A 25,314-nucleotide genomic window follows, 5' to 3' on the forward strand; every position below is an offset into this window, starting at 1 on the left:
AAATATGAGCTTTTGCCAAAGACGTTAACTGTCGATATGTCATTGTTGTATGGAGACTTCTGAAAATTCCTCTTGATATTTTTGTGTGTAAATTTTCGCTTTCGACATGTTCTTGACGTGTTGCTAAATAGAAATAAGATTGAAAGAAGCAAAAAGAAGAAAAATAATATAAAAAAGAAGAAAGAAGTCAGTCGCGATAATTTACACACTAAAATATTACGAGTTAAACATTATTAGTAATTTTCCAAGGAAAACATGAAAACGTTGTTGTTAGGAAAACTTCTTGTTGGTAATGATATGGGCTATTCATATAATCTTTGTTCAGAATGTTTGAAAAACATATTTTTGGGAAAAAATAATTTTAATGTTCAAAATAATTTTGTTTCAATAAAATTTCGTATTTTTTTATTTTGTTTGGTATTAGCAGTGTTTTAGTACTGTAGCAGTACTCTTCTTCTGATATATGGCTGACTTGTTTGTATTTATGGGGGCTGTTGATATAATTTTTGCTCAGAAATTAAAAAAAATATATTTTTGAGAAAAAAAAATCTTAATCTCAATTTTCAAAATAATTTTGTTTCAATTCAATTTCGGTTTTTTAAATTTCTTCGGTATTTTTGATAGAAAACTTAAATATTTTGAGTTGAGATTTTTCCGAAAAATGTTGGAAAAACTCAAAATTAAAAAAAAAAATCTCACTCAAAAGCTATAAGAACTACAAAATGTTGGTTTTCCAGAGTGAAATGTTGGAAATTATTTATGTTTTCATTTAAAAAAATATCATGTTTATTTGAGAAAAATTGAAAAAAAAATTTTGAAAATTAAAATCTATTTTTCTCAAAAATATGATTTTTTTAAAATTCTGAATAAAATATACATGAATAGCCCATAAAATCAGCATCAAGTCATCCATAGATTGGAAGAAGATCACTACTACAGGGAAAGAGTTTTCTCAGCAACAAGTTTTTTATGTTTCTTTGAAAAAATACTACTAATGTACAACTCGTTACACTCGTTTTTTGCATAGAGTATCGCCATTGTCTTCGATAAAAGTTCATATTTCAATAAAATCTAAAACTTTGTCGAATACTCTATACCTCTGTCTAGACTTTAAACAATGTTAGGATTAGTTGTATTTTTTTCAAAGAAAACATGAGAAAGTTCTTCTTAGAAAAACTTTTTTCCTGTAAAAGTGTCCATCCTCCGATGTATGCATGACTTGTTGGAAATTGTAAGGGCTATTCACATATTTTTTGTGAATTTGACAAAAAATACGTTTTTCAGAAAAATGAATTTCAATTTTAAATTTTTTTTTTCAGTGTAATTAAAAAAATGTTGGTATTTTTTATCAAAATTTGAACAATTTCCTATATTTATTCTGTGTCTAAAATTTTGTTGGTATTATAGAGTTTGAGTTATAATTTGTGGTAAAAATTAAATAAAACTTAGACTCTTTTCGAAAAGTAGTCTATTTTTTAACATTTCAAGTATACAAAGTTACTTAAATGACCAACGGTTTTGCACTCACAAAGTTTCACTGTAGTACGAGATATTGCTGCCAATGACCAGTCGAATTGGGAAAAAATCGTCCATACTTATATTATCTTATAGATAAACACGATAAATATGAAAAAAGACTGAAATAATCAATTGGATATTTTCTCGTCTTTTTTTTGCAGATCACTCGCGTTCAAAATTGAATGACTACGACACGCGTCCGGCTTGGAATTGCACAGCGCCTCTCCGAAGTCCTGTCGCCAGCAGTCCTAGTGGTACGTAGCATCCGCAGGCTGACCAGTCCCGAGGCGCCAACGCCGACCCATTGTAGCCTAGAGGCGCCACGGCATCAGCTCGGATGTACCAAAAAGCACGAAGCGGCCACCGCGGAGTAGATGTGAAGCTGTTGGCCGACATTGGGTACATTGCGGATCGTCTGCGTAGTCTGGAACAGCGCTGGGAGCTGGCCGAGCTGAAGGACCTCCACAAGCGGATCGTGCTCAGCATCGAGGACCCTCCAGTGAATGTGGTGTGCGCAAAACGGGACGGGCAGCTGCGACCGGTGCAATCGGAGCTCCACGGGAACTCCCAGCTGCAGCAGGAGGTCGAACAGGCGGCCCAAGCAGCACAGGAAGTGGAAGCAGCCAAACGCAACCAACGTCTTCAATCAGCCCATCAGGAAGCGCAAGGTCAACCCGATCCGTGCAACGGCGATGATGAAGCACAAGCCAAATTAGTTCAATTAGAAGACTTCCTCATTGCATTGCATCGGAGCTACGCTGAAGTACGGCGTGCCAGCCAGAAGTGCAAGAAGAAACTGAAAACACGCGAGCCAGGAGCAAGCGACAAAGGGAACCCCAACCTACCATTATCTTCATCTCAAACATTCACGTCGCCTTCGGAATCATCAGAAGCCAGCAGCCCTCTGAGAATCTCGAGCGAGCCGAAGCAAACGCAAACGCAGAAACAACCGCACCCACAGAAACCACTGAAACTGGAACAGGAACAATCATTCACCACATCGCAGGCCGATCGTACTATGAACCAGGATCGCGAACTCGAAGATCCTAATGTAGCATCTGAACAGCAAACCAAACTACCACTCGTTGAGGAGGCAACGAGCAACCCAAGCCAACAGGTCAACACCAACAATCAAAGTGATGCCAAACAGGAGCCCCAAGCAGCGTCCGCTGGGGACAACAACAGCCAGCAAAATAGCACTAGCAGCACCAACAGTTGTTCAACGACTCCGCAGAGGTTTGCCATCGCCGAGCAAAGTACCAAAGAAGAAGACGAGGACGATACGACCGCTGCTACGACCACATCCATCGTATCGACCGTGTCGACCGTAGTCAATGCCGAGTCCGGATCGTTCGAACAACAGAAGCGACCCTCGCTTGAAACCTTCAGCTCCTCGCCGCCGTCTTCGAGGACGGCTCCCCGAGGCTGTGGCCCCAGTGCCAACGGTAACAGCACCGAACCGGACGAGGAGGAGGAGGACACCGATGATGAGGACGTTCATGACGCGGAACGAAACAAGCTGAGGAAGCGAATCTCGGAACTGACGAACAACTTTGCCAGCGCCAAACAGTACCAGCAGATGTGTGACAACATCGACAAGATCCACGACGTCGAGCTGCGGGCACTGATTCGGGAGCTCAAGCGGAAGATTGAATTCGCCGAGAGGATGAACTGGTTGTGTGAGTATCCATGGTTTGTTGTTTTCAATTTTAGACTGTGAATCTTAGCTATCAAATGCCGGTCCAATTTATCACAATACAAATAACTGATCATAAAGAAATGGTCCTAACTGTGATTGTCTCAAAACAATCAGAACATCAATTACTTACTTGTTATGATTTTCATCACAAATACCGACAACATCTTTTGGGACCATCCAGCGCATTGTATAAAATGTAGGCTGACCAGATAGTTCCGGACTAAAAACGGGACACGTAAGCAAAAAAAACCAAAAAACCCATTTTTTAAGAATTTTAGTGAGTGAATGAAACCGTGAAAAATACCAAACAAAGATTAATTCCATAGAAGACGTAACTAGGAAAAAAAAAGACGGGTGGGTAATGTCGGGGAAATAACCGGAGTGACGTAGGACTATACAAAGGGGACAGCTTTTGTTAAATATATAATTTAAATATATTGTTTTATTTTTTCTTCTCCTACGTGAATACCTACCTATCTACCTGAAAAATGGATTAGTTTACTGTTTACTCTTTATGAATATGTTGATGGTTCTGAAAAGAACCTTTGGTGTTGTGTTTATGTTATCACTCGATATTCCCATCTTGTTCGGTTAAACCTTCCTGTTTAGCTATTGCGTTTGCCACTCGCCACAGCTTTCACAGTTGGAAAATTTATTCCCATCCAGCTTGTGACATGTTGTTCAGTAAATTACATTTAATGCGACGTGCCGGAGAAACACTTTGCCACTCACTGAAACTAATTGTTGCCTTGATGAGCGCCGAACCGAAGCTGCTCTGTTCTTGATGCGGGTTTTCTGATTGTCGTGAGCAGCTTTGCAAGCCAACTCGTTTATTGTTTTGTTATCACTCGATATCCCCATCTTGTTCGGCTAAACCTTTCTGTTTAGCGATTGCATTTGCCACTCGCCACAGCTTTCACAGTTGGAAATTTTGTTCCCATCCAGCTTGTGACATATTTTACAGTAAATTACATTCAATGGCATGTCGCATTACCACCACTCAGTATCGGATTGGAGGTAATTTTAACCTGTAATTGAACATTTGCGATGACAGTGGTACAGTGTCAACTTTCAATGTGGGGTCATAATTTGGACCCCGAACTCTATGTTTACAAAAATGTCCCACTAAATATGTCGCATTACAGGTCCGTCTAATTAGCTAAATGTCGAGATAAGTGTAAATTACTGTACTTTCAATCTAGATGCAATTTAAGAATTGGTGAAAATCAATAAGCTCAGAACAACTGCCAAATTCACATACTCATCATATCCTGGCAAACAAATTATGAAAAAATCAATTTGTGTTTAATATTATTTTGGATATTGTTTTAGAAAGCATTGAACTGTATTTCCTAAACTCTTTTTTGGAAGGTTTAATGCCCCTGAAAAGCGCCTTGTTTTATGGAATAGTTCCAATTTAAAAAACCTTAGTAGTCGTGGTTGTGAAAAAAACCATTTCGAACGCCTTCGATGCCGCCTTGTTCTGGATTTGCCACCAAAGCAGTTTGTATAAAGAACAAACTTTTTTCATCTGCTACCTGCTGCCGCCGTTTTGCGACTGCGTTTGCCACTCGCTGCAACTGCCTGTTGTCTTGATGTCCGCCGAACCGAATGTGTTCTGTTCCGAATGCGGGTTTTCTTTTCGTCGCGAGCAGCTTTGCCAGCTAACTCGATCACTTCGGCGGCCGAAACTATATAACGCCGGCTAGGTGGACTGCTGCACTGGTACTAACGCGCTCGGCCTAGCTACCCTTGCGGGGAACTCCAGATCAACACGGTTCGAGCGGGATTTTGCCTTCCCCTTCACTTTTCCTCCTTTACCATGTCCAGACATGGCTGCTTGGGTTGGTTTGTTGATGTGTTGTGATGCGAACCGATGTGGTGTACGGTTTGAATGAGAATGATCGTTACGGTAGGTAGGTAGGTATTGTATTATAGAGACTTTAAACTTTTGCAGTTCATTCGTCTCTAGCCTTGAGAAAGGCCCTTTGAAAACTCTACTCTATTCTACTCCAGCGCTACCACCTCCGCCCTCTTGCCTTGAGAAAGGCACTCGATCCCTCGCCGTCCAGCCCGTCCAGCAACGATGTTGTCCAGTCGGTGTCCACACAAAGAATAAGGATCGTTACGGCCGCGGAGCGGGGATTTTTAAGCTGACTGGCTGGCTCGAGAATTACGCATGTGTGAGACTGCGACCAATGTTTCGTTCATTTTTTTCTTTTTCCTTTCCAATCGTGCTTCATTCTATTTCGCTGCTGCTCTGGTTGCCCGTTTTGGTCGGTACGATTTGAGGAGCACAAAATGGACCAATCAAAAATGGGCACATAGTGCATTTTGACAATGCTTGATATTTCACAATTATTCAATTATTTATCTCAAGAAAAATGAAATGTTATTCGTTATGATAGATGCGTAGATATATTTCCTATCAATTGATGCAAAAACCTTCGCGATCTATTGAGAAATGCTCGAGTTATAAGCGTTCCAAATCTTGCATTTTTTCCTACTTGTTCAGTGCCTAGATTTCCATTTCACCCCCTATATCTTCCGGTTAGACGTAGTCCTACGTCAAAAATCATTCAATTTTCGCGAATTCGAGTACTGTTCCTGGGTTGAAAATGGCATCAAAGAGCAGTATGTTTTACCTCGAATGTGATCAAGGGGTTTCACTAGAGTGAGATCTATGTTCTTCGGTTGAAAACTGAAGGTGAAAATTAGTTCCTCTACGGTTGGTATCGCCTTCTCCTCTTCCAAACAACCGATTCGATTCGAATTTTCTGTTGCCGTTCGGCGAAATATGCTACATAACATAATTTGTGGGTTATTTCTTTGGGATCGTTGGAGATGATGTAATTTTGATAAGATATACTGAAAAACAACATGGATATTTAATAAGCTATTTAAATTGACAGTCGTTGGTCTAGTCCTTTGTTTCTCCGATTATGTCCCCAACATTACCCAAATGTCATTTTTTTTATGAAAAAGCGGTGTAAGAACTCGTATTATTCATTTACACCATGACGAAAAAGTTCGGTCACAATTTAGTTGGAGAATAACCTCTTAATATAAAACGAATGCTACCATCTGTATATCAAATGAAAGGGTCATCATTATAGTACAAAATGACAGTGTTGCATCCACGTGCATTTTGTTTACATTTTGTTTGGTATCAAAGATCGTTTGTTTTGTTTTGGAGCAGTCTTTAAATCATCAAAATGATTGTGTATGGAGTGCAAGTATTGAAAATGAACCTGTACATAATCAGAATGTGTCACGGTATATGTATATGTAAAAGAGGAAAATTTCCTCTTATTTCCATCGATAAAGGTATGAAAATCGAAGCAGATTATTACCTCGACACAGTTTTGAAGCAAAACGTATTTCCTCGCTCAAGGAGATGAACATTATTGTTTTCAACAAGATGGTGGCCCTTCATCGAAGATGATGCAAGGTGCCAGGAAAATTTGGTTGATTTTATCACCAAGGCCCTCCATCTTCTCCCGATCTTGACCCACTGGATTATTTTGTTTGGTCGTACATGCTTTATTAATACTAGATTTACGGGACGCGTCATTTTGACGCATATCGAATTTAATAAGAAATAAATGGTTACACTTTTATTTTATTTCTTGTAATGACTTTTATCCATTGATCAAAGTAAATGTATATTGAAGTCTATTTTCTTAAAAGTGTTGTAATATCTAAATTCTCCATGTGGTATATCTATCTCTACGGATATGCGTCAGTTTGACGCAATCGTAATGTAGACGAAATTTTGTGTAAATATGCAAACATCAATAATATATGAATAACATGTAGCACTGTAACGATACTTCGATCCGCTATCTCCGTTATCCGATACAGTTATCTTTTGTTATCTTTGCTAGTTATCTTATAGTATATAATAAAATTGCTTCTAAATGTTGTTATACAGCCATTCCATGCCATGTGATTCTCAGAATTTTGTTTTGGTCGTTTTGTTTCTTACCGTAAAATATTGGACCCGTATTTTTGTATTTTTTCGTTAGGGTGACCATTGCGAAAATCATTTTTCCAAGAATGACTTTTTTCAAAAATTCATGACTTTTGAACTACCGGACAGATTCAGATGATCGATATACCAAGTTAAACCTAAATAGCTGGTCTTTTTTGAAAAACTTTAAACTTTAAAAAAAAATGGGATTTGTTTTTCGTAATTATTGATTGTATTTGTTTTTTATAGTTTACATGGTCTCGGGACCAAGGGCACTATAATTTTTATACTTTTTGTCGAAGGGATTTTTTCTTGAAAGCATTCTTGAGGATTGTTTACACAACATATCCGAAAATGAAAGATCTGTCCTTTTTCGTTTCTGAGTTACAATTTTTCAAAGTTAACCGATGGTCCGGAAAGTCTTTTTTCCCCTTTTTCCACAAACAACTTTTTTTTTTAAATTTATAACATTTAAACTACTGAACCGATTCACATAATCTACATATTGAATTGAAGTCAATGAGCTAGTCTTCTCTGAAAGAATACTACACAATACTTGCGAAAAAAAGGAAAGTGAAACCTCAGCATTCAGGAAAAAATATTTTGAAAAAATATAGCGCCCTTGGTCCCGAGACCATGTAAACTATAAAAATCAAATACAATCAATGATCAAGAGAACAAAATTCAATTTTTGCAAGTGTAGTATTCTTTTAAAAAAATACCATAATTGGCTTTAATTTGATTTGTCGATGTCGATATGAATTTATTTTTAAAAAGTCATTTTTGGAAAAAAAAAAAAATTTCGGACCATCCTAAAATCGAAATGGTCAACCTATCGAGAAAAAACTGGTCTAATATTTTGCGATAAGAAACAAAACTATCACTTTTCACGAAATTCTAAGAAACACTATATCGGTTTGGCATGGAATGGCGTGTTCGTAGAGATAGGTGATATAGGTTCGTAGAGATAAGGTGTAAGTTATCTCCAAAATATGGGATGATATGCCGATGGACCATGTACGCGCAGCGTGTGAAGACTTTTTCAGACGACCTAGACAGTAACAGTAAGAGCAGGTGTAATTCCTAGATACCGACTACAGAAAACTCAATGAAAACCCCAGAAAATACTGAAAACTGAACCCTAAGAATAATGAGAGTTTTGTGTGTGACAAAATATATTTGTCACGGTGTATTCGATAATCGAGTCGGATAGGATAATAGTCGACTGGATTTCGTGAGTGTTTTCTTGGATTGTCATGAGAAGGGAGAAAGCTTCAGCGCTGAAGATGGAACATTGTGAAGGAAGAGGGAAACTATTGGTATTTCTATTTTAATCCTACAACCAATTGAGCCATCTGTCCATACTTGATGCTCTTTTTTAAAATGGGTTGGGTTAAGCTCTCCCGGGACTTTCCGCTTGATAAGCCACGAGTATACCAAAGTGAATATGTCACTAATTTTCTTTCCACGTCTGTCGAATGTAAACGGCCAGGAAGCGAAAGGCGAGAGGAGACCAATTTTTTGTACCCAGTTTTGAGTCTATTGCTGATTGAAATCTATGTATTAGGCTGTCAAAAAAGTCATGCGGTATTTTTTTTGAATTTAAATTTGTTCATAACATTAGTTACAATCATCTTTTTTAAGTCAAATATGCGCCGTTTTGTTCGATGACTTGTTCCCAACGAGATTGTTTTATTGTTTTATTGTTGTTTTACAATTCATCCATCGGACTTCAAGGTCTACATGAATACTACACTTAAACTACATTTAAAATTCGATCACGGAAAACTTTACAGCTCACATTGAAATCAAACAAATAATAAAAAGAATTAAAAAGAACACACATAGATGAAACTGGTTCGTGCTGAGCATAATCTGTTCGGTGTGGTGGAAGTCGAAGGAAACTCCGCTGTCTGAGTGGTCGTGGTACAACGTTAATATTGATTCGAGCGAGAATCCATGGGGCATCGATCTCGCCAAGAAGAAGTTTTCCGACGAATGTGGCTTTAATTATGTTCCGTCTCTTCTCCAGTGTATCCATTCCCAGCAGACGGCATCGGCTTTCATAAGATGGGAGCTCATTTGGGTTTTGCCAAGGCAGAAATCTCAATGCGTACCTCAGAAACTTCGATTCTATTCTCCCAATCCTTTCGATCCATACCGTGCGAAAGGGACTCCATACTACAACCGCTGTTTCCAATGTGGACCGGACTGAACTGAAATACAGAGATCTTAAGCAGTATGGGTCACGGAATTCAGCGGATATCCGGAAGATGAACCCTAAGTTTCGGTTGGCTTTGTTGATGACATAGTCATAATGTTCACGGAAGTTTAGCTCTGAGTCCAGCATTACACCGAGGTCCTTCACAACGCGTGTCCTTTCCAATGGTTCATTCCCTATGTGGTAGGTCCAGATAATAGGGGTTTTCTTCCTAGTGAATGAGATGACTGTGCACTTCTTCACGCTTATGATCAGATAGTTTCGCCTGCACCAACTCGCAAAAATGTCAATGATCGTTTGCAACATCCTGCAGTCATCGACAGACTTCACGTGCCAATATATTTTGAAATCATCGGCGTATATGATTCGACATCCCTGTGGCACGGCATAGCAGACATCATTGAAGAACAAGGAGAACAATAATGGTCCAAGATTGCTACCTTGTGGGACACCGGAGGGGTTAGTAAACGGTTCACATTCGGTAGTCCCTAACTTAACGTTAAGCTGACGGTTCGTCAAGTATGATTGCATCCATTTTACGAGATTCGTCGCAACTCCCAGGCGGTCTAGCTTGGACAGAAGGATTTTGTGGTTCACTCTGTCAAACGCAGATTTTAGATCCGTGTACACCACATCGACTTGCCCTCCCTGTTCCATGGATTTCAAGCACAACGAGGTAAATTGTACTAAGTTCGTAGCTGTAGACCTCCCCGGAAAGAAACCATGTTGATCTTGGGAAATATATGATTTTGCAATTCGAAACATTTCATTGCTTATCAGAATTTCAAATAATTTGGATCCTGCACATAGATGCCAACTTCATAATATCCCTGTTATAGAAGCTCGCTTCCTTATTGGCAAAAAACTCGGATAGCCAATTTTCACAGGCCTCTTTTGTGACTTCTGACTACCTAGCTCGTCCGCCATGGACAAAAACAGGTGGTAGTCACTTGGTGCAAGGTCCGGACTATACGGCGGATGCAAAAGAACCTCCCATCCGAGCTCCCGGAGCTTCTGGCGCGTCACCAAAGAAGTGTGTGGCCTGGCGTTGTCCTGATGGAAGACAATGCGGCCTCTGTTTTTCAAAGATGGCCTCTTCTTCATGAGTGCTACCTTCAAGCGGTCCAGTTGTTGGCAGTACAGGTCCGAATTGAGCGTTTAGCCATAGGGAAGCAGCTCATAATAGATTATTCCTTGACAATCCTACCAAACACACAGCAGAACCTGGCCTGGCCGTTTATGAGGGCTTGGCCGCCGTGTGAGCCGCTTCAGCGGGCTTCGACCACGACCGTTTGCGCTTCACGTTGTCGTAAGCGACCCACTTTTCATCGCCAGTCACCATCCGCTTCAGAAACGGGTCGATTTTGTTGCGATTCAGCAGCGATTCACATGCGTCGATACGGTCAAAGATGTTTTTTTTGCGTCAACGTGTGTGGCACCCATACATCGAGCTTCTTTGTGAATCCAAGCTTCTTCAAATGGTTAAGAACGGTTTGATGACTTATCCCCAGCTCTTGGCCGATGCTACGGCTGCTACTATGCCGGTCTTTCTCGGCTAATTCAGCGATTTTGTCGCAATTTTCGACGACAGGCCTTCCGGAGCGTGGCGCATCTTCGACGACCTCTACACCAGAACGAAAACGTTGAAACCATCATTGTGCAGTGGAAATGGAAACTGTATCGGGTCCATAAACTGCACAAATTTTATTGGCAGCTTGAGATGCATTTTTGCCTTTGTCATAGTAGTACTGTAAAATATGTCGGATTTTCTCTTTATTTTGCTCCATATTTGCGACACTATAACTCACGAACGACTTAACCAAACAAAACACTGTCAAGGACTATATTATAGCGCGCAAAAATACCTTTCCAACAAGCTATAGTATGACTCGATACAATGAATACAACTAGAACTACGCGCTTACAACGACACCTCGCGGAAATACCGCAGGACTTTTTTGACAGCCTAATATATAAAAATGGATTTCGGTCTGTCTGTCTGTCTTTTTGATTCTTTTAGACTCGGAAACTACTGAACCGATCAACATGAAAATTGGTATGTAGGAGTTTTTGGGGCCGGGGAAGGTTTTCTTGATAGTTTGAGACCCTTCCCCCCTCTCTGAGGGGGGGCTGCCATACGAATTAAATACAAATTTCGGCATTACTTGAGAATTAATCAAGAAAATGAAACCAAATTTGGCATGTGAAGGTTCAGGGTACAATAAATGTTTCTATGGTGGTTAGAGAATTGATCAAGCAAATAGAACCAAATTTTGCATATGGAGGTTTTAGGGTGCAATAAATGTTTTTACGGTGGTTAGACACTCCACCCCCCTCTCTAAGGGGGAGCTGCCATACTAAATTGAACGGGGTCGATTAGAAGATCAATCAATGAACAGTTCTGCGATTGGACCCATGAACTTTCTCATAGTAAGAAAACGTGAATGTTTGAAAGTATTGATAACAAAAAACAATTTTTGGGCGGGACGAAGTTTGCCGGGTCAGATAGTGCTAAATAAATTTGGTAGTATATTTCAGTATATTTCAATATATCATATTTCAGTATATTTCAATATCACAATCTAATCATGTTGATTTTCTTAAATGGATGAACATAAAAAAAAAACTTTTATTTGGCAGACTGTTCAAGAGCGCTTCTAATACGTTGAGCTGGTTTCATCGCACCGACAGTGGGCTTTTTGTTTAGAGAGTGTCAACTGGAAGCGACAGCAACAAAAATGGAAAATGATTTTTATAAAAGTCCCCTATTGATCCGCAGGGACCAACGCAAGTCAAACGAAAAGATCATCTTTGGTCCTCTAGCTCAGTCAGGGCTTAACGTTTTAAATACGCCGGAAAAACTAGTGTATAGTCGACAGGAAGAGGGAGGGTTGTTTGATAAGTATCGTGAATGAAGCGCTGGGCGGTCTTACGGAAGTTGGTCGGAACCTCAACCATGGTCGATGAAAAGATGTATGTCGGCGTATTTTTTTTACATTTTCGTGGCTTTGGTGGTCGACTGTCTCTCCATTTTGGCCATTCACCCAAAAGTTTTTAACGGTCGCAGCTGGGGAGTGTTGAGAAGGTTGGCGGTCTTCGCGACAATGATTATCTCCAGCCGATCCATCCTCCAGTGATCTTTTGGCATAATGGGCTGATCCCAGGTTCGGCATAAAGACCACATCACCTTCGCAACTTCCGGCAATCACTTCGTACTATATATCTCCCCGTTCACAATATGATTAGAAAGAAGAGCGGCTTGGACATTCGCTTCACATCTGTCAGAGAAGGACCTTCTTCGAGAACTTGGTGTGGATGTATATTCGAAGTCATCGCTTACCTGGGGAACGTAAAGTACCCGATCCCCTGCCATTCGTTGAATTCTAGCATCAAGTACGTCTCGTCTTTCATTTTAAGCACGGAAAGAAGTTTTTCGCCAGTGAAAAAGAAGTTTTTCACCAGTGAAAAAGAAGTATCTCACTTCTGTTTACGCGTTCCATATTTTATGGACGGACTGCTGCTATAAATTCTTGCTCATCTAGCTCTAGCATCTAGCTTTAGCATCTAGCTCTATTCGTTTACCACAATACGCGCATCAACCGATCTGTTACTGCTCTTCCGGTTCATTGCCACTTAAATCTCGATCACAGTAGCCTATAAAAAGCTGGAGCAGATAGCAACAGGTCTCTTATTTCCCAATAAAGTGTCGACAAGTAACACCGGTCATTCGTTCGCATTCTAAATAAATTTTTCGGCGTCAAGAACAATTTTCCGTATTATCGTGAACATTAAAAGTGGTCCTTCGAGCCGGATACTTCGAACTCTGGCGGGAAATTGTTCTTGCGCATTCGCGATTCGGTGTCAAAGTGATAGGAAATATAGTGCAAACGTGCAAAAGTGATTGAACTCTGTGAAACGTTGTGCAAAGAAATTTTGTGACATTAACTGGACAACGTCCAATAGCCAATATTCTGAACAGAATAAAGAAGACAAAAGTGATCCAAAATCCGTGTGATAAAAAAACAATTCTGTTAAGTGGCGCCAAGTCGCATTTTTCAAGTGGTATTGCTGATTGCTATTGTCCGATGGATGCTGTATTGTTCGAGAGATCCATTGTACCTGGTGGCGTTATCTGGTTTGAGTAGCGTGGCTTGGGCATACCGAGTGGCGTGGCTTGGATTAGTCATCGAAGATTGTAAGTACAATTTGCATGCTGCATGTGAGCTGAGCTTCTAGAAAGGCCAAATCGAGCGTTATTTCTGAGTCGCAGATATTTTCGCATTTTTGCTTGATCGATTGGGGAAAAAATTATCGGAATTTTGATAAGCACGTGTGGATCGTGAGGTTCGATTAATTATTCTGCTGCTGCTGTCGAGCACAATGGCTACGGAGCTTAAGAAGCTGGAAAAACGTGAACGTTTTCTGCGAGACTCGCTAAATAATTTAGAACATCTTGTGCAAAGTTATCAAGAAGATAGAGATATTTATATGCTTGAAGGTTGGAGAGAACGTTTAGAAGGGATTTTTTCAGAATTTATGGATGCCAGGTTGAAAGAAAGTGTTGACGCTTCCGCTTTAGATCAAACGCAGCAAGTAGAAGAAGCAATTGATCCGATGTGCATTGAACATGTGAACCAGGATTCACGTGCAGAATTTGAGCTGATTTATTTGAGAATAAAGGGTTTTATCACTAACAAATTGCGATCGCATGGTACTAACCCCTCACCTGCAGTGCAATCGATTCCTGCTCATACTTCCACAGCTAGAGTGAAACTGCCTGAGATCAAATTGCCTCTATTCGACGGATCGATCAAGGAGTGGCCATCGTTTCGTGATACATTTCTGTCCCTGATCGACTCAAACCCCATGCTTAGTCAGGTAGATAAATTCTCCTATTTGGTTGCATCTCTTTGTAAAGATGCGAAGCGTGTGATTGATGTGATAGAGATAACAGCAGACAATTATTCGGTTGCATGGGATCTGCTCGATAGGCGATATGAGAATAAATACCTTCTCGTTAAGTCATACGTCGAAGCACTCTTTGCTATTGATGGTATGAAAAGGGAATGTGCGGAATCCCTTAATCGGTTAATCGACGATTTTGAGCGTAATTTGAAAATGCTGCAAAAGGCGGGGGAAAATCCTGAAAACTGGAGCACGATGCTAGTGTTCATGATGAGTTCGCGCCTCGATCAAACAAACTTGCGTCTTTGGGAGATCCACCGTAAATCGACAAATGTTCCAACCTACACTGAACTTGTTGAATTCCTTCGCTCACACGGACTCGTCTTGCAGTCTTTAGCTGGATCTAGATCCCGATCGCAAGATTTTTCTCGCTCCTCCCCTTCACAGCGTATAAACTACCAAGTTCCGAAGCTAACCACAAATTCAGCCATTGTTCCTAAAGGTTCGTGTCCATTTTGTAAAAAACCTGCACATCCACCATATCAGTGTGAACACTTTCGAAAGCTAACTCCAATACAACGATTCGATGAAGCGAAATCTAAAAAGCTTGGCATAAATTGTCTTGGATCGTCGTCGCATATCGCTAATAATTGCTCCGGTGGAACATGTCGTGTATGCCACCAAAAACACCATACGATGCTGCATCGTCCGTCCGCCCCGATGAATACTAATAAATCCATCCAATCTGAACCATCGTCGTCGTCCTCGTCATCATCCGCGGGTTTGCAGCATGAGTCGTCATCTGTTCTGAATAACCAATTGCAAAGCGTACAATCTACCCAACAGGGTCAGCCGATTGCTAATCCAAAGCCAACGGTCACTGCCCCTTCGACTAGCCACTTTTCGTCGCCTACCAATCAAATATGTCGCTTAGTTCCTGCCACTGTTTTGCTTTCTACTGCACTTGTTAAAGTTTATGATTCAACAACAAATTTCGTTTGGGCTCGAGCGTTCTTGGATTCCGGTTCTGAGCTGAATTTTGTTTCGGAACGTCTGGTGCAAACGCTGCAACTAAAACGTACCAGAGAATTCATACCTATTAGCGGAGTAGGGCTGTCATCTACTACTTCAAAATACTCTACCATTATTCGCGTTCAATCCCAACGTGCTGATTTTGAGGACAACTGGAAATTTCACGTGCTGTCCAAGATTACAATGCAGTTGCCTAATAAACTAGTTGATATCAACGACTTTACATTGCCTTCCGATGCTACGTTAGCCGATCCTTCGTTCAACAAACCGGGACGTATCGACCTAATACTTGGCGTGCAAGTTTTCTATGAGCTTTTGCGTGATGGTCAGATTAAAATCGGTGCCGATGGACCCATTTTGCAAAACACCGCTTTGGGATGGGTGGTATCAGGAAGAGTGAAGGATGAGAAACAACGAACTGCTGTCGCCAATGTAGCTAATGTAGTACTAGAAGCCTCAATCGAAAATCTACTTACGCGATTCTGGGAAACTGAGTCGTGTCATATCAAGAGCACTCAATCATTGGAAGAAAAGGAGTGTGAGGATCATTTCGCTAAAACGGTTAAACGGGACTCATCCGGTCGTTTCGTTGTTGCACTTCCCAAGAAAGATGCATTGGTTTCGCAGCTTGGGAATTCCAGAGATATTGCTGATCGTCGGTTCTGCTCATTAGAACGTCGTTTAAATTCGAACCCTCAGTTGAAGGAAGCATATTCTGCTTTCATTCACGAGTACGTTAACCTGGGCCATATGAAACTGGTCGATGATGATGCGTCTACTAACTCGCTTGTTCCAACCTATTACCTTCCACATGATTGTGTTGTGAGGCCCGACAATATCACCACCAAACTTCGTGTTGTCTTCGACGCATCATGCACCACGGATTCTGGAATATCCCTTAATGATGCGCTACTAGTGGGACCGGTTGTTCAAGACGATCTTCTCTCAATCCTATTGAGATTCAGGATACCGCAATTTGCCATTACTGCCGACATCGAAAAGATGTACAGGCAAATATTAGTTCAAAAGTCTGATCAACCTCTGCAAAGAATTAAATGGAGAGACACACCTTCGGAACCCATCAAAAGCTATCAGCTTACGACCATAACATACGACACATCTGCAGCTCCATATCTCGCAACAAAATGCCTCCAGAAGCTTTCCGAAGATAACACCACAACCTATCCTCTCGCATTGGTCGCCGTTGGTCGCGATTTTTATATGGACGACTTGCTTACAGGAGCCGATACTGTCGAAGAAGGACGAAGACTCTGCAGGGAATTGCTCGATCTCACTAATTCTGCCGGGTTTTCGCTTCGCAAGTGGACATCAAACAATCCAGAAAATCTCACTGACGTACCGGATCAACTGAAGGATGAGCGCACTTTGTTGAAAATCGATGCTTCTACTTCCCCTATAAAAACCCTCAAAAACTCAGTGGGATATTGTCGCTGACGAGTTCAGATTCGAAGCTCCAACGCATAGTGATCAGCTACCAATTACAAAACGAATTGTCTATTCGGACATCGCACGCTTATTTGACCCACTTGGGCTAGTAGGTCCAGTGGTAGTACAGGCCAAGTTGTTACTGCAAAGGTTGTGGTATGAGAATTATGACTGGGATATAGGGTTACCGGAAGCTCTACAGCACCAATGGATGGAGTTTAGAGAGAGTCTTCAAAATTTGACCAACCTGTCTGTTCCTAGATGGGCGAAAGCTATATCCAGACCTATCAATGTAGAAATTCACGGTTTCTCTGATGCATCGGAGAGAGCGTACGGAGCATGCATTTACGTTCGCGCTATGTCATCTGATGGTGAAATAAAAACCAACCTTCTGATTGCGAAATCAAAGATCGCTCCAAAAGGAAAAAACAAGAAAAACGGAACAGTCTGTCTCCCTCGACTAGAGCTTTGTGCCGCCTTGTTATGAAGCCATCTCTTCGAAAAGGTTGAAACAAATATAAAACTTCAAACCAAAAATTTTTTCTGGACAGACTCAGAAATTTGTCTACACTGGTTCGCATCGAACCCATCTCGGTGGAAAACGTTCGTTGCCAACAGATGTTCAGAGATCCAACAGATCACGGTAGGTGGAATTTGGTCTCATGTGCCTGGATCGGAAAACCCAGCAGATGTATTCTCTAGAGGGATGACCTCTGCTCAACTAAAGCAGTTTTCCACGTGGTGGAATGGTCCCACCTGGCTTTCGCAAACGTCTCGGTTTTGGCCATCACTTGGACGTCAACCCGAGAAGAAATTCGGTTCCGACGAGTTGGAAGAACGAACTGTTGTCCTTACTGCTCATATAACTCCCTCGAATGAGCTGTTCTCAAAATATTCGTCGTTTATGAAACTGGTACGTGTTGTTGCTTGGTTACTTCGATACTGCCACAATGCCAGCAGTACTAAAGAAAATAAAAAACGGAGAATTGGGTGCTTGTCAACTATGGAAATAAACACCGCGACCCAAGTAGTAGTGAAGCTAGCCCAAATGGAACGTTTCGCTAACGATATCGCAGAACTTCATCGGTGCAAACATATAAAATCCAATTCACGCCTGAAAGCGTTATTCCCGATATTGGTAGATGGCATACTGCGCGTCGGTGGCCGGCTACGACATGCTCCAGTAAGCTACAATCAACGCCATCCGATTATTCTACCGGATAAACATCCGCTGACGAACCTAATTATGATTCATTATCATCACAAATTGCTGCATGCTGGTTCACAGCTAATGATTGCTGTGGTGCGAGAAAGGTTTTGGCCTCTTCGAATCAGAAATATTGCTCGCAGGGTAGTCCATTCTTGCGTCAGCTGTTTCCGCTGTAAACCGAAGGTCTTGGAGCAACTAATGGGCGAATTACCTCAAGAACGTGTCACACCTACATTTCCGTTCCTGCGAACTGGTGTAGATTATTGTGGTCCCTTTTACTTTCGTCCTGCCAAACGAGCTGCAGCAATCAAATGTTATGTTGCTGTGTTTGTATGTCTCGTGACAAAGGCACTGCATCTTGAATTTGTCACAGATCTCACTTCTGATGCCTTCATCGCCGCTCTTAAGCGATTTGTGTCGCGCAGAGGCATACCTGAGCTCATCGAATGCGATAATGGGCTAAATTTTCGAGGCGCACAAAGACAACTTGAGGAGCTTGCTCGTTTATTTCGCTCGCAGCATCATCAGAAATTGGTAGCTCGCCACTTTGAAGAGGACAACATAACCTTCAAGTTTATATCGCCAAGGTCCCCGAATTTTGGCGGACTCTGGGAGGCAGCAGTCAAATCGCTCAAGAAGCATCTGCGCTGCACATTGGGAAATGTCATCCTGTATCACGACGAATTTGTGACTTTACTTACTCAAATTGAATCATGTCTCAATTCTCGCCCCCTGACACAGCTAAGCTCAGATCCAAATGACCTGGAAGTGCTCACTCCCGGGCACTTTCTGGTCCATCATTCACTCAAGGCCATCCCGGAACCCAGTATGGAAGAGGTTGCATTCAACCGGCTAAACCGCTGGCAGCAGACCCAAGAATACGTTCGAAAAATTTGGAAACAATGGCAATCCGAATATCTATCAGGGCTGCAACCTCGCACACGTTGGACTGTTGAGCGTGACAACATCAAGATCGGCACAATGGTCCTTTTGAAGGAAGACAACCAACCCCCGCTGAAGTGGAAAGTAGGACGAATTACGGAGATCTTCAAGGGCAACGACAACCACATCCGCGTCGTGACCGTGAGGACATCCCAAGGAGAGTACCGCCGTTCAATCAGCAAGATCTGTGTACTACCGGTTCAACAGTCTGATCATCCTGACAGCACTGAAGCTGCTGGTCCACAAGGAGGGAACTGAAACCCTTCCACCAATCGCAGTATCACACTGCGCATCAATGGGAGGTCATGAGACCTCCCATCCATGTAAGCCATATTTTTTCATTGAATTTCAAAAAATCTCATTTATGTTTCATCCTCCAACGCTACGCGGCAATGACGTCTGCTCCAACCCACAACCACGAGCAATCCATCAACAAGGGAGATGTCATCATGCGATGAATCAATCCAGCCACAATTTGAAGGAAGTCGAATTCCATTGATCATCCTCTCACCCTACGTTTAGCGCATTATCAGCTCATGCACAAGTACGCTCAGTACTTGATACCAACGATCATCGCCCGCTAAGGGCCCGTGGAGGCCGGTTGCCTCCGCTCCGGTTAAGTCTATTCATTTTTTCTCATTTATTGTTTGAAAAAGCCGTTTAATTTGTATTCCAGAGAAAAGGACTCCCGTGGAGGCCGGTTGCTTCCGCTCCAGGAAACCCATTTGACGAGGACGTAGAATGAGGAGAGATCGATACGAGGGAAGGATGAATCCACAGTACCACCCATTCAGGATTGAGCAGCTAGCTAGAAGAAGTACTAATCCGTTTGACCATGGCAGCCGAGAGATCACATGGTCGGAGAAGACGAACTTACGCATCGCCCGAAGAAGCACGTGGTGTAGACGATCAAAGCCGAAGCAGAAGTAAACAACGTACCGAACCAAACGAGCGGAGAGACAGACGCAAATGCAGATATCCAATAGTTTTTAAGAGACCGTTTATAGCTGATCCCATTGAAATAAGCTGAATTCATAAGCCTTTGTTAAAGATCCATTCCAATAGTTACTAGTGATCAAGATTAGTAGGAGATTGTTTTGTTAAAAAGACACCTTTTTAACGGTGGCCGGCATGTTTACGCGTTCCATATTTTATGGACGGACTGCTGCTATAAATTCTTGCTCATCTAGCTCTAGCATCTAGCTTTAGCATCTAGCTCTATTCGTTTACCACAATACGCGCATCAACCGATCTGTTACTGCTCTTCCGGTTCATTGCCACTTAAATCTCGATCACAGTAGCCTATAAAAAGCTTGAGCAGATAGCAGCAGGTCTCTTATTTCCCAATAAAGTGTCGACAAGTAACACCGGTCATTCGTTCGCATTCTAAATAAATTTTTCGGCGTCAAAAACAATTTTCCGTATTATCGTGAACAACTTCTTTGGCCGGAAAGAGGATTTTCACCAGCACCTCAAGCTACTCCTTCTGGGTGATAGCTTGCTGCTCAGATACGGCCGGTCTCATCTGACGCTTCCACATAAAAATGTCCAGTTTGACCAGATTCTCCTTCACCGTTTGGCCGGTTGCTTCGATGTCCCGGCTTAAGGAGCAGCAGGGATATGATGTTGTAAATACCAGATCGGCTATATCTGGCGGACACAAAGTGCCTCAGGATGTCCAACTCCTTCGCTGTGGGGTGGAGCTTGCAGTATGAAAAAATCATCAAGATGCTTGACAGTGCTGCTGCTGCGAATCAACAGCCTTGAATAATTTTTGTTTTAGGCTCAATAAACGAAAGATTTAAGAAAAAATTCGAGCATTCCATTCGGTAATATTCGTAATTTCTTTTTCAAAGAAAATTGTAGAATTCGAATCGTGCTTGCCAGGCGTAAATGCTCTGATTGAGCGAGTGATTTTCAGGCGCAAACAAAATCTAAACCACCGAAAAATCACAACTGAGTGCCGATACTTAGAAAAAATAATACATATCAGTTCAGACTCGCTAAACTATGGCATATGTTCCCATAACGTATATACATAACGTTTTGTTATTTGTGTCCCGCGTTAGACCTCTGACCATCTGGTCACTTTAGTTTTGGGGAATACAATTTCCGTTTTATTTGAATATTTGGTATTATTCATTATTTTTTTGAAGGTCTTACGAATCCCCCTGTTTAAAATACTCTTTGGCACTGGGAAGCTCACAGCTTTTGATTGATTGATTGATTTTTTCAGTTATAGAAGCTTTAAACAACAAAGTTCATTCGTCCTTGAAAAAGGCCTATTAGAATCAATGCAGTCCAGGTATTGAACTCACGATCGTTCGCCTATTGAGCGAACGCGCAACCGTCGTGGCTACGAAGACATCTTCCTTTTCAAGACTTCTTCCTTTTTTAGCAAAGTTCTTTTTCCTGTAAATCTCCACAACTTGATTATTGAATTAATTAATTCTCCTGTGGAGTCTTTAAACTACAAAGTTCATTCGCCTTTAGCCTTGAAAAAGACCAACCAATTAACGGAAGGTCCCACAGCTTACTCTTTTTCTTCATTTCTTTGTTCACGGAGACTTTAAATCATACAATTCATTCGTCTCCGACCCACAGCTTGCTTATATCGTATTGGTGTTTAGTTAGGAAAACACCTTGAATATATGGGAATCGCACAAATCGATTGGTATAAAAATCTTGTAAATCCATCAAGAAATGGCATTGACAATTTTTCGTTGGGTAACCACACATTTACGCTTTCAATATGTTTGCGTGAGGTAAGGAATCATTCACAAATCATGATTTAGAATTATTATGTATTCAGCTAGTGTGAATATTACACACCAAACTGTAAAAGTTTATTGTTCATTATTAAAATTTAAAGTTCCATTTTAACTGAATACAATTTTAAAAAATTCTTCCCAATTCTTCAATTCCATGAGACGGCACAAATAAGAAACCGTTTCTGGAATTCCAATTGTAAATGTATTTTATACACAGCCTCTACGGAGAACTCCGCTTCAAAAGGTTTGCATGTTTAGGTCCACACGCCGCCCTTTCCAATTCGATTGGAAAGCAACGCAGCAGCAGGACAGACCCATCTTTCCCAGATGACCCCGGCCAGGTATAGCGTTCCGTTGTAATGCGCCATTCTCGCCGTGTCAAAAGCACTAAAGTTGAGATACTGTTTTCCTTCGAGTTTTTTTTTGCTCTCTCTCCGGTTTCACTACGGATCACTTCCTCCCTCGGGACCATTCTATGGCACAAGAACCGCGTTGGCGTGTTGTTAGATGCAGGAAATTGAAAGCCTGACACGATCCTTGCTTGATATAAGAGACAATATTGGATGATGGGTTGGAATGGGAAGAAATAACTGCGCCCGGCGCTCTTGGTATATACATGACTTTTCCGCCGACCGACAGGATGTGGGCTTTTCAATAGAACTCATCGTTCGCTGAATAGTTTGAGTGATGGAACGCGGTGAAATTAGAAAAAAAAATATTGCAAATCAATCGGGTTGATGCACAAACAAGGCATCATCGTGTAGGAAAATAAACCTGATGTGGGCTGACGTAACATTTGCGAATTCATCCCAAGGAGAATTATTGCTTCACATTAAACTCAGTTAATTGCATTACGTTCAGCGATGAAATCCTTTAAAAAGCTCCCCGCCGTAGCCCATGGTAGATACGCCATCACTCTTGACGGACACAGAAACGGACAGCGCTTATCGTTATCGTTCGTACATTCTCCAGCGTTGCTTTCTTCTCCCGGGGAAACGGAACGAACAGTTATCCTTTTTAGCACTTTTGAGCACTGCAACGCGTCGCTGAGTGAGCGTTCTCCCGCAGGGGATTCATCTTGGCAGGTGAGCTTTCGTTTTCCATTTGTTCGTTGTGGGAAGGAAAAACCAAATAGACAACACAACACAGTAGCTATCTATTCTCCATGGCGTTACAAGCTGCAGATGCAGAGGTTGGTTCGTTCAAGCAATAAAAGGATTGATTACGATTCCTATTTATGGAATGGAAACTGCTTTTCCTGGCAAACAAGAGCGAGTCAACAAGGTTTGCAATGGGGCTCTCGTTGCTCATAACGTGTGTTCCGCCGCAGTGCACTTGCTGCAGGATCTAATGTGTGGCTTAGGCTAGATTTCTACAGCAGGGGAATAAATTGCAGGATTAGGAAGTAAAAGTTATTGCAACTTGCGAAATGTTTGGCTTTCTATGGTTTATTTGAAGTGGGATGCAAAGGTTTCTCGTGAGTAATTGACTGGAGCTCGAGCGTTCTCATTATTCGTTCGATTCTGCATCGAGTGCAGATCCATGCCAATGCAGGAGAGTGTCTACACAGAACAGTGCATGACGTTCATCGCATCATACTCCGATAAGTATGAAACGATCTATATGCACCCATCTGAAACTGCAAAGGATCGCCTTCTTTCTGTGAAGTTAACGAACAATTGACCATGCACCCGAATTTCCAACAGTTGGGAATTGAATCGAGAACTATGAGTAGATATTAACTTGATACTTGATAGTTTCGAAACTCAAACTATAGAATATTATCTCCATCCGCCATATTCACCTGGTTTGGCACCCTGTCATGTTTCTCTTTCCCCAAAACTGAGGGCTAAATTCAAAGGACATTTTTAACGACACTATAACCACTCGAATGGCTGTAACCGAAGCGTTGAACGTAATTTCTAAAAATGAGCTAGACCATGCATTAAAATCAACTAATATTAAAAAAAAGGCAAACAGTCAAACATGTTTTTGTGTGATCATCTTGCGTGCAATTCCTGATTTGTGCGACCCTTTTTGTGCAATTTTAAAACATGAAACATGAATAGCACAAATCAATCACATAAAAACAGGTTTGCCTGTATTATACATTGATTTTATTGTCGAGGGTGGCCCGATAAGTACTTAGCACCCTCGTCCGATAGTGTGAGTATCTCCAACTTCCGGCTGCACTGATTCTTGCCAAGTTCTGCTCCACCTGGTCCAACCACCTCGCTCGCTGGGCTCCTCTCCTTCTTGTTCCTACCGGATTCGATGCGAACACCATCTTTGCAGGGCTGCTGTCCGGCAATCTTGCAACATGCCCTGCCCATCGCACTCGTCCAGCCTTGGCGACTTTCTGAATGCTGGGTTCGCCGTAGAGTTGCGCCAGTTCGTGGTTCATTCTCCTTCTCCATACTCCGCTTTCCTGTACACCACCGTATATTGTTCTGAGCACTCGGCGTTCGAAAACTCCAAGCGCTTGTGAGTCCTCTTCAAGCATCGTCCATGCTTCGTGCCAATAGAGAACAACCGGTCGAGTTGGGGATTTGTACATGGTACACTTCGTACGGGGTCGGAGCTTGTTGGACCTCAAGGATTTGCGGAGCCCATAGTAGGCACGACTTCCATTGACAATGCGTCTTCGAATTTCACGGCTGTTGTTGTTGTCAGTTGTTATCAACGAGCCAAGGTAGACAAATTCCTTTACCACCTCGAGCTCGTCGCCGTCGATCACAACACTATTACCAAGAAGAATTCTGTTGCGATCAGTCCCTCCTGCTAGCATGTATTTAGTCTTAGACGCATTGATCCCAAGCCCAATCAGCCCTGCTTCGTGTTTCAGTCGGGTATACAAGTCGGCTACCGTCGCATGTGTTCTTCCGATTATGTCCACGTCGTCGGCGAAGCATATAAACTGACTAGACTTGTTGAAAATCGTGCCCCGCATGATGAAGCCCGCTCTCCGCATAACACCTTCCAGCGCCACGTTGAAGAGCAGACAGGAGATTCCATCGCCTTGTCGAAGTCCCCTGTGAGTCTCAAATGATTCCGACAGCTCACCTGAGATCCGCACACTGCACCGCACACCGTTCATCGTTGCCTGAATCAGTCTTGTCAGCTTTCGGGGAAAGCCGTGTTCGTCCATGATCCTCCATAGCTGTCGTCAGTCGATTGTATCATATGCGGCCTTGAAGTCGACGAAGATGTGGTGTGTAAGGAACCTGATAATCGCGGCACTTTTGGAGGATCTGCCGCAGTGTAAAAATCTGGTCCGTCGTCGAGCAACCGGGCATGAATCCGGCCTGATAACTTCCCACAAATCTACTTACTATTGGCGATAGGCGGCGGAAGAGGATCTGAGACAAAATTTTGTAGGCACCATTCAGGATTGTGATGGCACGATAGTTCCCACAATCCAACTTGTCGCCTTTTTTATAGATGGGGCAGATTACCCCGTCCTTCCACTCCTCCGGTAGCTGTTCTGTGTCCCAGATCCTGACTATCAACCAGTGCATACACTCTACAAGTTCTCTCGGCCCTCCCTTGAAGAGCTCCGCTACGAGGCCATCCTTACCAGCTGCTTTGTGGTTCTTG

The 25,314-nt window shown here is 42.0% G+C and overlaps 1 protein-coding gene across 3 annotated transcripts in view; it reads left to right on the forward strand.

The window, feature by feature from the left end:
• Positions 1 to 25,314, forward strand: part of LOC129779694 (high affinity cGMP-specific 3',5'-cyclic phosphodiesterase 9A) — a 446,325-nt gene that overhangs the window by 349,396 nt on the left and 71,615 nt on the right. For all 3 annotated transcript variants that reach the window (XM_055787323.1, XM_055787324.1, XM_055787325.1), the window contains exon 6: positions 1,680 to 3,197. In XM_055787323.1, the coding sequence (XP_055643298.1) occupies positions 1,856 to 3,197 (1,342 nt within the window). In that variant the 5' untranslated portion in view covers positions 1,680 to 1,855. The remainder of the gene's footprint in view (positions 1 to 1,679; positions 3,198 to 25,314) is intronic.

Source organism: Toxorhynchites rutilus, chromosome 3 (assembly GCF_029784135.1).
Source record: "Toxorhynchites rutilus septentrionalis strain SRP chromosome 3, ASM2978413v1, whole genome shotgun sequence".
NCBI classification, from domain to species: Eukaryota; Metazoa; Arthropoda; class Insecta; order Diptera; family Culicidae; genus Toxorhynchites; species Toxorhynchites rutilus.